General features: G+C 44.1%; 1 protein-coding gene across 1 annotated transcript; it reads left to right on the forward strand.

Moving 5' to 3' along the window:
- The first annotated feature begins 12611 nt into the window (after positions 1–12611).
- Positions 12612–13559, forward strand: LOC141548606 (olfactory receptor 3A10-like). Its single transcript, XM_074277609.1, has one exon. It carries the CDS (start codon positions 12612–12614, stop codon positions 13557–13559), a length of 948 nt encoding a protein of 315 aa, XP_074133710.1.
- Positions 13560–13827: the final 268 nt, after the last annotated feature.

Raw genomic sequence — 13827 nt, forward strand, 5'->3', positions numbered from 1 at the left:
CAGGACAATTCTAAAAGACTTGTGATACCCAGAGAAGGAACACTAGGAATTGGGTGCAAACTGTTTGCACTATTGTCTTTCATCCCAGGTTACTTTTACCTTCTGAATCCAATTCTTCCTGTGCAAAAAGAAATTCGGTTCTGCACACATATACTATATCTAGGATATACTATAACATATTTAACATGTATGGAACTGCCTGCCAACTAGGGGAGGGGGTGGAGGGAAGGAGGGGAAAATTTGGAACAGAAGTGGGTACAAGGGATAATGTTGTAAAAAAATTATGTACTATAAAAAAATTATAATTATAAAATTAATAAAAAAAAGAAGACTTGTGAGGAGAAAGCCATCTGCATCCAGAAAAAGGATTGTAGGGACTGAATGTGGATCAAAACATAGTATTTTCCACCTTTTTGTTATTGTTTGCTTGCATTTTGTTTCCTTTCTCTTTTTTCCTTTTTAATCTGATTTTTCTTGTGCAGCATGATAAATGTAGAAATAGGTAGAGAAGAATTGTACATGTTTAACCTATATTGGATTACTTGCTGTCTAAGGGAGGGGTTGGGAGAAGGAAGAGAGAAAAGTTTGAAACACAAGGTTTTGCAAGGGTGAATGTTGGAAAACTATCTTTTCATATATTTTGAAAGTACAAATATATTATTAAAAAATAAAATCAGTAGCCACTACCCAACCGAAAAATGATCGAGAAATATGAAGTAATCAAAGATATCTACACTCATATGAGAAGGTGCTCTAAATCAAGACTTCCTAAATTTTTTCTACTCCAGTCCCCTTTTTGCCCAAGAAATTTTACATAACTCCAGGTACATAGGTATTTCATAGCTACAAATCAAACATTACAATAAATTATAAAGAAATGTATTTTAAAACAATTCTTTGACATACATATAAACTTATCATTTTAAAGGTGAAAATGAGTTTGCATACTAATGAGATATATGTGGTTGTTAATTTTTACAGAAAAGAAATTTCATCTTAGAGGAATATTTGATACCTACATCCAATTGCTTGCTTTCTCAATGGGTTGGAAGAGGGAGGAAGGGAAAGAATTTGGAATTCAGAGTTTTAAGAAACAAATGTTAAACATCGTTTTTACATGTAATTGGGAAGGAAGGAAGGAAGGAAAGAAGAAATTGTTGTCTGGGCCGAGGCATCCGTCTCCCCCGCTCTCCCCCCACCTTCTTCTCTTCGGCACCAGTTGTCTGAAAGGCTGGCCAACAACTAATTGGTTTTCCCCAGTGTACAAGCAACACTTATGTAGTAGCACAAGGGATTATTCAGCAATCAACTTGTTTACTCATCTCTGCCTTTCACCCCTGGGCTCTAATCCCTTGGTAGATGCAATTTATCATGACAAGGGGTTTGATCTAAAATAGAAATAATATGTCTCTCTCCCTTCCTTATCCCATCCCATCTTCCCTCTCTCCCCCCTCTCTCTTTATAAATCTGGCTCTACTTACCTACTTCTCATCTACATACCCATGGCCCAACCCTACACTTCCCAGAGCAGGGTGAGTTGCTACTTTGACCCTCCTTTGAGTAGTTCTATCTGAATTGTAGATTTTCAGGACTTAAAGGAACCTTCATAGTCACTCATTTTGAAGAGGACTAAACTGAGGTTCGAGCTAAAATTGCCTTGTTTTAAGATGCTTACAAACAATTTACTCCAACTCCTTTATCTTATAGAGGCAGAAACGAGGCCCAGAGAAGGGAAAGAGATTTGCCCAAGTTTACTACATGAATCAGAGACAGAATGAAAACCCAGGTCTCATGTTTAGTCTGTAAATGGGCTGGATTTGAGTGGGAGGCAGGGGGAGAATGGATTGTAAAGTTCTGTCATCTCTCAATTGTAATCCTTCTCTGGGAGGAGGTTTCTTTTCTGTGTGAATCCTTTTCTCTGTGAGCAGGTTTCTTAGGAGGCTTCTGGAGCCTCCAGCCTAGAGCGAAAGTAGAATCTTGAATCCTCTTCTTCCTGAATCCTGGCTCGGAATCTCCTCCAGCTTCCCTCAAGTTCTCCCAGGAAGTCTTGTTCTTATCCCAATCTAGACTGTTGTTCAGACTCAACGTTGCCTCTTTTTATCCTCCCAGAGTTTTCAACATATGCCTGAATGTTTTTTCCGGCAGACAGGGTATGAACATTTTCCATGTCATCCCAGGGGCCAGAATTGGTAACAAATTTTTGAAAATAAACTGGAAGGTGACTTGTAGAGTCTGTTGTAGAGGGGACCCTTGGTCATATATGGCTTTGGTGACATGGCCTCTAAGGTCCCCCATAGTTCTCAGATTCAGCATATCTATATTTGTTTCCTCTTCTGGTTTCCTTCTTCTTAGACAAATGTGATTGAACTAAATCGGGGAAAGAGGGAGTCAGAAAAGGTCATTGGGGGCCACAGAGAATGAGATGAAGAGTTTCAAGAGCTGGATATGTAACAGGTAATCCTAGGGAGCTAGTAGACTCACAATGTCTAGTCAAATCCACATTCAGGGTGACTGAATATGCTAATGTTTTTGGATATGCTAATGTTTAGGGAAAGAAGCAATCAGTCAAGAGACAGACTAGGCTGAGAGAGAAGAGCTGGGGCCCTGATATCAAGGGGACAAAGAGGGAGCAGGAAGGACATGAAATAATGGGAGACTAGGAATCAAATAGCAGCAGGACACTGAGTGGGATATAGGAGAGAATGGCGAGACGGGAGGAGGGTCGGAGAGCACATAGGTTTCATGTCAACGTCTGGGGACTTTGAATTCTAACTCTGTACTTAGTATCTCTATGACCTTGGACAGGTCACTTCCTCACAGTTTCCTTTGTTTCCTTATCTGTCAAATGAAAGAATTGGACTTGATGAGATCCCTAAAGTTCCTTTCAGCAGTAAATACCACTTCTACAAGAAGCTAGAAATGATACATGTCCAATCAAGTCCAGCCTTGGCTGTTATCCAGCCCGCCACAGTGTGAGCCAATCGTTCAAGTTCAGTTAGGAAAGAGGGAGTGGGTCAGGAATCAGGAGAGAGAGAGAGAGAGAGAGAGAGAGAGAGAGAGAGAGAGAGAGAGAGAGAGAGAGAGAGAGAGAGAGAGAGAGAGAGAGAGAGAGAGACACAGAGAGAGAGAGAGAGAGAGAGAGAGAAGAGAGAGAGAGAGAGAGAGAGAGAGAGAGAGAGAGAGAGAGAGAGAGATGGGGAGTAATTAGCTGCAGACTTTAGAGATAGGGTAATAGGAATCACCAGTACATAGCCATCACCAAGTCCAGCCCAGTTGAACCTTATTGTAAATGGGAGAAGCCTAACTCCTGGGAGCTAGCTGGGGGTGAGAATGACATAGGGATGCCTAGCCCAGCCCCATCTCTTGGTCTTCCCTCAGGCCTGCCTCTTCAATCTCATTGAGCCACAGAACATCAGAGAGGCTGGGCCCCAACAAGGCTAGGTGGTCTCAGCTTGGGGGACTTTCTTCTCTGCGCTGGGCTTTCTTTCCCATCCCCAGTTCCTTGGGGCACACCATTTCTGAAGCTCCCAGAAATCCAGCATTCAATGGGGACAATCTCGCTCTTTCTCCCTCAGATGACTGAGTGTGATTCCTCTCACCCTAAACGTGCATTTCTCACTCAATTCCCAGAGGAGGAGGAGGCTCCGGCTTCCCCCAAACCATAGTGTGGCGGAGATCTCCATGGCCATTTCTTTGGAGAAGAAAAGAAAAGCGAAGCTCAGAGTCACTGAGGCATGGACTAGTCTGCACAGGGTTAAGAAACCAACTAGCCAAAGAAGGCCTTCATTGTAATTTGGTAAAGCTATGGCTGCACTTAAAACACACGCACGGACACAGACACGCACGCCACCAGTACTGCCCAGTGTGGCTTGTCCCTAGCAAATTGTCCCTCGAAGGAAACACAAATAAGTAAAACTGCCATGGAGAGCAACCAGATCCGATGGGATATACATCGTGCTGCATTCTTAACCATTTACACACATGTACACGCAAACACATGCATGTGTACACACATGCACGCCCACACACATATGAATTGCACACACAAATACATGCACACGCAAGCACATTTGAATGGATGCTCACACACATGTGCAGACACATGGATGAACACTCACATGTATGCACAATCACACAGTGCACACACATGAATACATGCTCACACATGAAAGTACACTCCTACACATGCATACATACGAATGCACTCTCGCTCACACATGAATGCACACTCACATGCATGCATGCACAATCACACAGTGCACACACAGGAATGCATGCTCACACATAAAAGTACACTCATACACATGCATACACACAAATGCACTCTCGCTCACACATGAATGCAGACTCACACATGAATGCACACTTAAACACACACACACAAAAGCATGCTCACACAAACGTGCATGTAAATGAAGGCGGGCACACACATGCACACTCATACCTCCACCATGAGAAGGGATAGGGACATGACTCTCTTCTCTGGGCCAAGGCTCAAGCATGGTCCTTCCCCCATTCCCACGGGCTTTGAGGGCTACCTCTCTAGATCGTACTCCCCCTCCTGGGGATATTGATCTTTTCACTTTGCTTTCCTCATCCTGCTGCGCCTCAGCCAAGTCTCTCCATGTTTCAATCGTTCCTCACGGCCACATAATAGTTCAGCATATCCCTGTCCCACAGCTGCACCCCATTTGATGAACGCCCATGTTGGGCCCACTTTTCCACTCTCACAGAATTCTCCTGCGTTATTTGGTTATCTATGGTTCCTTTCTTATTGTCATTGACCTCCTTAAGGTGCATAGCCAATGGTGGGACTGATCAAACACCCTGCTCCTCATTACCCATGGTCTGAGTGTCCTGCACAGTTAGGGGCACGTGTTTGACCCAGAATTGAAGTTAATCTAAATGCCCCTTACAAGCGACGTCTCTAGGCGTTCGATCCCAGGGAAAGGCCCGTGTTACCAGGCAAACTCGTCGGCTTCCTTTCATCGGATAAAAAGGGCACAAAAGCGTCCAGTGCATTTTTCTTTCCATTCCCCCTTCCAAGAACTTAAAGGTAAATCTGCTACCAATTACAGTGAGCAACTGACCCGGGTGCAGTAGTCTCTCTTTCATTTTGTCCTTTCATTTTGCCTCCATTAGGGACTGTGTCTTTCTGCCCAAGCCCATTACCCAACGAACACCGGATTGACCTAGGTCTTATAAATCTGCCCTTATTTCTAACCTAGCCCCAGTTTCTGTGTTTTTAATCACTCCCCAGCCCTTTTCTCATTCTGAGCCTGTTTTCTCATCTAAAAACGAGGGATGGGGACTAAACGATCTCCAAGGAGCTGTCTAGCTTTCCATCCTATGCTGTTGAGATCAGCAAGTCCCTCTCATGAATACAGTCTGAGTTGTACTCGGTGCCTGCTGAGGAAGTGCAATCTGCAGCTTCCCATAAGGCCGGACTCATTCTCTAATTCCATCACAAACACCTCTGAGCTTCGGTTTCCCCATGGAAGAACCTGAGAGCAGAGAGTTAGGGTTGGGCAAGGTAGGCGCTGAGGTCCATTTCAGCTTTACCCAGCTAAGGACCCATGGACCACCAATGTGCGTGCGCACTCCCCCCCCAAACCTGGACTACTCTGGGAGTCTTCCTTGGCACAGATTCCCTTCTCAGTCATGCCAGACTCCTCACTGCTCTCTGGGTCTTGGTTAGCCAAGCTTAAAATTCAGGAGTTGGACAAGACAACCTTTCCAGCTCTCACCATCTATGAATCTCTGAAGCATCATGACACACATCAGAGCGGACCTGGGCTCAGTTCTCTGGCTCTCGATTCTGTCGAGGGCTGCGGTTCATTTTCAAAATCCAGTTCTGATCGCACCAGGAAAGAGCAGTGAGTTAAAGCTAGAAAAACCCGATGGTGAAAGGCACCTCTCTCACACCAGCAGCTGCAAGTGCCCCCCTGTAACGAGCTGTCGTCTCCAGAAGCTGCTGGATCGCTCTCTGGGAAGAGATCTGCTGTGTCTTCTACTCAAATCTCTCCGACAGATTCTTCTTCCTGTAATGAACCGTTGTCTCCAGGCAGTTGCTGTTAACTCTTGTCCAAAGAAGTGACTTCCCTTCCTGCAGAGAGCTCCGTCAAGCCTGATGCAATTCAGAGTCTTTCTTCTTGAATCCTGGCTCTGAATCTCCTCCAGCTCTTATCCTTCTCCAGGCCGATCTGCCCTCTGCGCCCATTGCTGTCTCTTTTTATCCTCCCAGAGAATGGGCGTGGGATAATGCAAGGGCTTCTGGGAAGAACCACCCCAGCCAATGAGCTTGCCCCCTCTTATCAAGTCAACCTGAGTTCTCACCTTGTAATTGTCCAGAAAACCTGAATTCTCACCTTGTCACCCTCCAGACAACCTGAGTTCTCACTTAGTAATCCTAACATCTCCCCCTTTCTTTTGATTTAGAACATAGGACAGTCATGACCTTGAAACATAAATCCATCAATATGGGAAGTATTACAGATAATTACATAAATGACCTTGAAACATAAATCCATCAATATGGGAAGTATTACAGATAATTACATGAATTACATAAGCACATAGTAACATAGTAACATAACACATGCTAGAAGTATATAACATAATCATAAATTGAAAATTTATAAATGTCCATAAGTCCATTGTCCATTAGTCTCATCTTGTGTGAGGAAGTCCAATGGCTCTTTCAGTGTCAGATGTTTCTTAGATCTTCTCCTTTATTTTGAGATCTTTCTCTTTTTCTGTCTCTCTCTGATGGACAAGGCGAATATGACTCGTTGGCACCCATCTGATTCCTTCTCCTGCTGAAGAAATACAAGCAAACCCTCTCCCCCAGGCAGTTAACCTATCTGGTCCCTTCCATTCACCACTTTCTGGATCTCTCCACATCACCTGGCGATTATCTAAGGACAGTGGAGATGCTCTCACTGGACACTGCCCTTCTGGTGGGTTATAAAGCCTGTCTGCTGGAGCCAGTGCATCTTTGTCAAAAATTAGAAAATTAATGGTATAGAGAACTAAATTTAGAAGTTCCCTAGGGCTACCTGTGGCTCCCCCTTTCTTTTGTTTTTGGAGGAGTGTCTTAATATCTCTGTTTCTTCTCTCTACTATTGCCTGCCCTTGAGGATTAAAGGGTATGCCCGTGGTATGTAAAATCTTATACTGTGCACAAAAGTGTGTAAAATGTTTGGACGTATATGCAGGTCCATTGTCTGTTTTTATTGCTTGTGGCACACCCATAATTGCAAAAGCTTGTATAAGGAATTCAGTGACCACTCGGGCTGTCTCTTTTGCTGCTGGCATTGCAAATGTGAATCCTGAAAAGGTGTCTACCACTACATGGATAAAAGATAGACGACCAAAAGATTTATAATGGGTCACATCCATTTGCCAGATTTCATTGGGTCTCAAACCACGAGGATTCTTCCCTGGAGGGAGTGTAGGAGCATGGAAAGGAAGACAAGCTGTACAGCTTTTTACTATGCTCCTAGCTTCCTCTCTTGTGATTCCAAATTGTAAACGTAAAGCTCGAGCAGCCTGATGATATTTAGAATGAGATTCTTGTGCTTCCTGAAATAAAGGACTACTGGCTAACATGGTTAGAAGGCTATCTGCCTTTGAATTTCCATCAAAAATGGGACCTGGAAGTCCACTATGTGAGTGGACATGCAAGATATAAATCTTGCCTGGATGTTTTCTCACTTGCTCTTGAAGTTCCTTAAAGAGCTGATAAATATTGGAGGCTGCAAATTTTATTTGGGCTGTGGCAATTCTTTGTACTACACCTACTGAATAGGCTGAATCAGTAATTATATTTACGTCTCCTGGGTAATAAGTGAGAGCTAGCATGATAGCAAATAATTCATTCTGTTGAGTGGATTGAAAAGGAGTCCTGATTACTCTCTTTATGGTTAAATCATGAGAGTATATGGCACAAATATTTTCTTTGGAGGCATCTGTAAAGATTGTTGGTCCTTTAAGAGGAACCTTAGAAACCTTTTCTTCAAAAATCCATCGCCAATTATGTAGTAGCCGGGTAATCTTTAATGGAGATCCATGTGCAAAATTTGGAGCGGTGGCCAATAAAATTTGCCATTCTGGGATGTTCTCACAGCATACATTAATCTGTGCGTTAGTATAGAATGTGTATATTTTTTCAGGACTTATCCCAGATAATTGTGTTACTCTCTTAATAGCCTTTAATAAAATCCTAGCCACAAGCACTGGGTAAGGTGTAAGGCTTTGTTCTGGTTGTGCTGGGAGGTTCACCCACTCAATCACTCTGTCTCCTTGATGAAGGACTGCTGTGGGTGCCTCTTTTGTAGCAAAAACTGATATTTCCAAGGGTTTTTGAGTGACTCTTTCAACCACATTGGATAAAGCCAGTTCAACTTCTCTCAAAGCCTTTTGTGCTTCTTTTGTAAGCTGGCGTGGTGAATTTAAAGCACTGTCTCCCCTTAAAATATCATATAGTGGTTGCAATTGACAGGTAGTCAAGCCTAGCACGGGACGCATCCATTGGATATCTCCTATCAATTTCTGGAAGTCATTTAAGGTGTTTAGCTTCTCTGTTCTTAAGGAGAGTTTTTGTACTGTAAGCACCTTAGGATATACTTCATATCCTAAATATTGAAAAGGAGCATGTCTTTGAATTTTTTCTGTAGCTATATGCAGTTTGTAGTACTTTAATGTTTCCATGGTCCTTTGTAGACATGCCTCTAACATTTGTTCCTCAGGTGCACATCCCAAAATATCATCCATATAATGTAACAATATTACTTTTGGAAAGGCTTTTCTTACTGGAGCAAGAGCAGCTGCAACATACATTTGGCACATAGTAGGGCTGTTTTTCATTCCCTGTGGCAAAACTGTCCATTCATATCTTTTATAAGGCTCAGCCAAATTAACACTAGGCACTGAAAAAGCAAATCTTTTCATATCCTCCTTATCTAGAGGAATAGAATAGAAACAATCCTTAATGTCTATAACCCATAGAGGCCATTCTCTTGGCAACTGAGTAGGAGATGGAAGTCCAGGCTGAAGAGTTCCCATAGTTTCCATCTGTTCATTTACTCTTCTTAGATCAGTTATCATCCTCCATTTTCCAGATTTCTTTTTCACCACAAATACTGGGGAATTCCAAGGACTTAGAGAAGGCCGCAAGTGTCCTTGGTCAAGTTGTTCTTGCACTATGTCTAATAAGGCCTGAATTTTATCACTTCTTAAGGGCCACTGTTCTACCCACACTGGTGAATCAGTTTTCCACTGAATAGGAACTGGTGAAAGTGCAGGTAGGCCTTCAACAGCAGCCCTGCCTAAAAAGCCGAAGTGCTTATTTGTAATCCTATCTGCTGTAAAATGTCTCTTCCCCACAGATTGATGGGGATTTTTTCAACCACAAAAGGAGTAAAAGCTCCTGTTTCTCCTTCAAATACCCATCTCAAAGGCCTAGCACTAACTTCTGCTGCTATTGATCCTCCCACCCCAGACATATAGGTGTCTGCTTTAATCTTTGGCCAGTGACCGGGCCAATTGGCACCTCTAATAACTGTACGATCTGCACCCGTGTCTACCAATCCTTCAAATGGTATTCCGTTTATATAAATAGTAAGCATAGGTCGGTCAGCTGTCACAGCTGCTGTCCAATATATTCCTGGATTTTGTTCATTGGAGTCAAAATCTAGGCGACTATCACTAGATTGCTTATTAGGGGTCCGTAACAATAAGGCTGATGCTACTACTTCTCCTGGTTGATAAATCACACGTTGTCTGCCTGTGTTAGTGACTGGGATATTAGATACACATTCTCCAGTCTCCCACATCAGTGTATGGATGGACACTGTTTTGTAGGCACTCTCAGAAGGTGAAATGGTCAAGCCTACTGTGCCTGGAGGCAAAGGATCCATAGGCTCAACAGGAACAGATTTCACTTCTCCAGGGAGTATCTCGGTAGTCTCTACTGCACATAACTCTATTTTTCCTAATTTCAATCCCTTTCTTCCATCTGATTGCCTTTTGGCTGATTGATCATGTCTTAAAATTCTCTGGATGTAACCTCGGCTGCCATCATGCCCCACTTGGGGGGCTGAAGCTGGGCCCCATCTGTCATTTCCCTGGGTCAATCTACATTCGGAGGCCCAGTGGAGGCCCTTGTGACATTTTGGACATGGAGTTTTAGGTCTTCTCTCACCCTGTCTTCTCACTGTATCTCCATATCTACACTGAGCTCTTAGATGCCCAATTTTTCCACATTGAAAACATCGCCGAGTTTCTCTAGAAGGCCCTTGCCAGGAGGGACCCTGCCTTTCCACATTCATCATAGTCCGGGTGTAAAAAGCATTTGTTCCCACTGTAGCACAGCGTCTTATGATCTCCTCTAAAGGAGCATCTTTGTCTAATCCCCATATAATTCTTTTGCAAATCTCATTGGCATTTTCCTTAGCCAGATGTCTGGTCATTATTTCTGTAGCTGAATTTTCTCCAATAGTTCTTTTGACAGCAGTTTGCAAACGTCCCACAAAATCTGCAAAAGGTTCATTGGGACCTTGCTGTATTTTAGTGAAAGCCTCTCCATGATCTTTCTGTCCAGGAAGGACACCCCAAGCTTTTATTGCAGCCTTAGCAATTTGTTCATATATTGTCATGGTATAATGAATCTGTTCCGAATTCTCTCCATACTGACCTTCACCAGCTAAGTGCTCAAAAGTGAATTGTGTGTTAACTCCTATTTCCAAATTGCATCTGACTTGAATTTTACATAATTCATGAAATTCCGCAAGCCATAATAAATTTTCTCCAGGTTCCAGACATGTCCTTGCTATGGATTTCCAATCATTCGGGGTTAGGACTTCATAAGACAAACCATCTAGTAACATTTTGACATAAGCTGATGTAGCCCCATAAAGGGTACAACCTTTTTTCAAATCCTTAATTTTATTCAAATCTAAAGGTGCATATCTTCTCCTTTTTTTACCTACAGAATCAATCTCTTCAATCACAGGATATGCATGTATAAAATCACTTATATCCTGTCCTTCTCTCTTAGCTTTAACCAATGCTTTTTCTAATCTTGTCATAGGCTTAGGCTGCTTCACAGGTAATTCTGTTTGTGTTTCTGCCTCTTCCCCTCTTTCTTCCTCCATCTCTGAAGGTGGGGTTGATGTGGGCCTGTCAATAATCTGTTCTCTAGGCAGGGTTGAAGCTTCTTCAAGAGAATCATACCATAATTCCTCATTTAAATCCTCTTGCTCTAGGGAAAGATCTTGATCTTTCCTTTTTTCCTCACACTTCCTCCTCTGTTCATTTTTAGAACTTTTCCTTCTCCTACAACTTGCTTGATAGTTTAAGGCTAATTGAACTATGTTGTAGATATAAAATACTTCTGCAGAAATTGAACGAGGCCCATTTTTTGCTTGAAATTCTTTCATTTCATATCCCACTAGCTTCCATTTATCTACATCTATCTTTTCTTCCTCTAAGAACCAAGGGGATGTGCGTCTTAATGCAGCCAAGAGTTTAGCAATCTGTACCCAGGTTACAAGTAAACTCTGCTCCTCAATTATGTTGATTATACTCTCTATAGTACCACTCCTGAATGGAGCTGAGGTTGCGTCTGGGGCTGAGGTTGAGTCGGCTGAGGTCCAGGGATTGAATATAGCTAACATCTGCCCCATTTCAGCTATAAGAGATTCCTGGTTTAGCCCTTAACAAGTTAAGTTCCTTATTTATCTATTAGCACGCTCACTTAATCTTTAACAAAGTTTCCTCGTTACTCACGGTTCTGGGTCAGAGAGACTGAGATCTAGATTGGAAGCTTTTCCACTGGAATCAGGACTGTGTCTGTCCCTGTTCAGGCGCCAAATTGCGAAGGTCTGGTCTAGCTCCTCTTGTCAGGATAAGCAAATGTCCTTGCCCCACGTGTGGACGCCAATTGTAGCGAGCTGTCGTCTCTAGAAGCTGCTGGATCGCTCTCTGGGAAGAGATCTGCTGTGTCTTCTACTCAAATCTCTCCGACAGATTCTTCTTCCTGTAATGAACCGTTGTCTCCAGGCAGTTGCTGTTAACTCTTGTCCAAAGAAGTGACTTCCCTTCCTGCAGAGAGCTCCGTCAAGCCTGATGCAATTCAGAGTCTTTCTTCTTGAATCCTGGCTCTGAATCTCCTCCAGCTCTTATCCTTCTCCAGGCCGATCTGCCCTCTGCGCCCATTGCTGTCTCTTTTTATCCTCCCAGAGAATGGGCGTGGGATAATGCAAGGGCTTCTGGGAAGAACCACCCCAGCCAATGAGCTTGCCCCCTCTTATCAAGTCAACCTGAGTTCTCACCTTGTAATTGTCCAGAAAACCTGAATTCTCACCTTGTCACCCTCCAGACAACCTGAGTTCTCACTTAGTAATCCTAACACCCCCCCACACACACACACACACTGTTGCCGTCCTTTGGGTTTCCATCTCTCTCTTCTTCCACTTTCTCTCATTTTCGGAGTTCTCAGTCATTGGTATATGGACCATTGCTCCTTTCCCCCTCAAGTTTCATTCTTGCCCCCGTTTCAGCAGGTCCCCGCCATCCCCAAATCCGATGCCTGGCCGAGGCAAGGGCCCATGGATCTGGGGTCTGCTCAGAACAGGACATCTGTGACCGAATTCATCCTGCTGGGGCTGACGGAACGTCAGGAACTGAAACCCATCCTCTTCACTGTCTTTCTCCTGGCCTATGTAGCCACTGTGGGTGGCAACCTGAGCATCTTGGCTGCCATCTTGGTGGAAGCCAAGCTGCACACACCTATGTACTTCTTCCTGGGGAACTTGTCTCTCCTCGACATCGGATGCATCACTGTCACAGTGCCCCCGATGCTGGTACAGCTTCTGACCCAGGATCTCTCCATTTCCTTTGCTTCCTGCTTTTCCCAGCTCTTCTTCTTCCACCTTCTGGCCGGTGTGGATTGCCACCTACTGACTGCCATGGCCTACGATCGCTTCTTGGCTATTTGCCGCCCACTGACCTACACCACCCGAATGAGCAGGACCATCCAGGGGAGTCTGATAGGCGTATGCTGGACCATCTCTTTCTGCAACGCACTGACCCACACGGTGGCACTGTCCATGCTCAGCTTCTGTGGCCCCAATTTGGTAAACCACTTCTACTGTGATGTGCCGCCACTTTTTGGGCTCTCCTGCTCCAGCACCAGTCTCAATGAAAAGCTGCTCTTTGCAGGTGCATTCTTCATGGGAGTAGTGCCCCTGACGCTCATCTCTACCTCCTACGCCCACGTGGCCGCCGCCGTGCTGCGAATCCGTTCGGCTGAGGGCCGGAAGAAGGCCTTCTCCACCTGCACCTCACACCTGACCATTGTGTGCATCTTCTATGGCACAGGCTTCTTCAGCTACATGCGCCTGGGCTCTGTTAAGGCCTCAGACAAGGACAAAGCCATTGGGATCCTGAACACTATCCTCAGCCCTATGTTAAACCCACTCATCTATAGCCTCCGGAACCCTGATGTTCAGGGTGCCCTGAGAAGGGTATTTGTGGGCCAGAGGCCCGTGGAATAAGGAGACTACAGCCCCCACAGCCTCTTTGTTTCTTTCCTCCTTTCCTTCCTTCCTGCTCTCCCTCTCATTCTTTCTTTTTTTCCTTCCTTTCTGTCTTTCTTTGCTTTCTCCTTCCTCTTTCTCCATTTAATTTTCCTTCATTTCTTTTCCTTCTCCTTTCTCTTCCACCCTTAAAATTTCACTTCTTTTCTGTAGCGAGCTGTCGTCTCTAGAAGCTGCTGGATTGCTCTCTGGGAAGAGATCTGCTGTGTCTACTCAAATCTCTCCG

This window comes from Sminthopsis crassicaudata, chromosome X (genome assembly GCF_048593235.1).
Source record: "Sminthopsis crassicaudata isolate SCR6 chromosome X, ASM4859323v1, whole genome shotgun sequence".
NCBI classification, from domain to species: domain Eukaryota; kingdom Metazoa; phylum Chordata; class Mammalia; order Dasyuromorphia; family Dasyuridae; genus Sminthopsis; species Sminthopsis crassicaudata.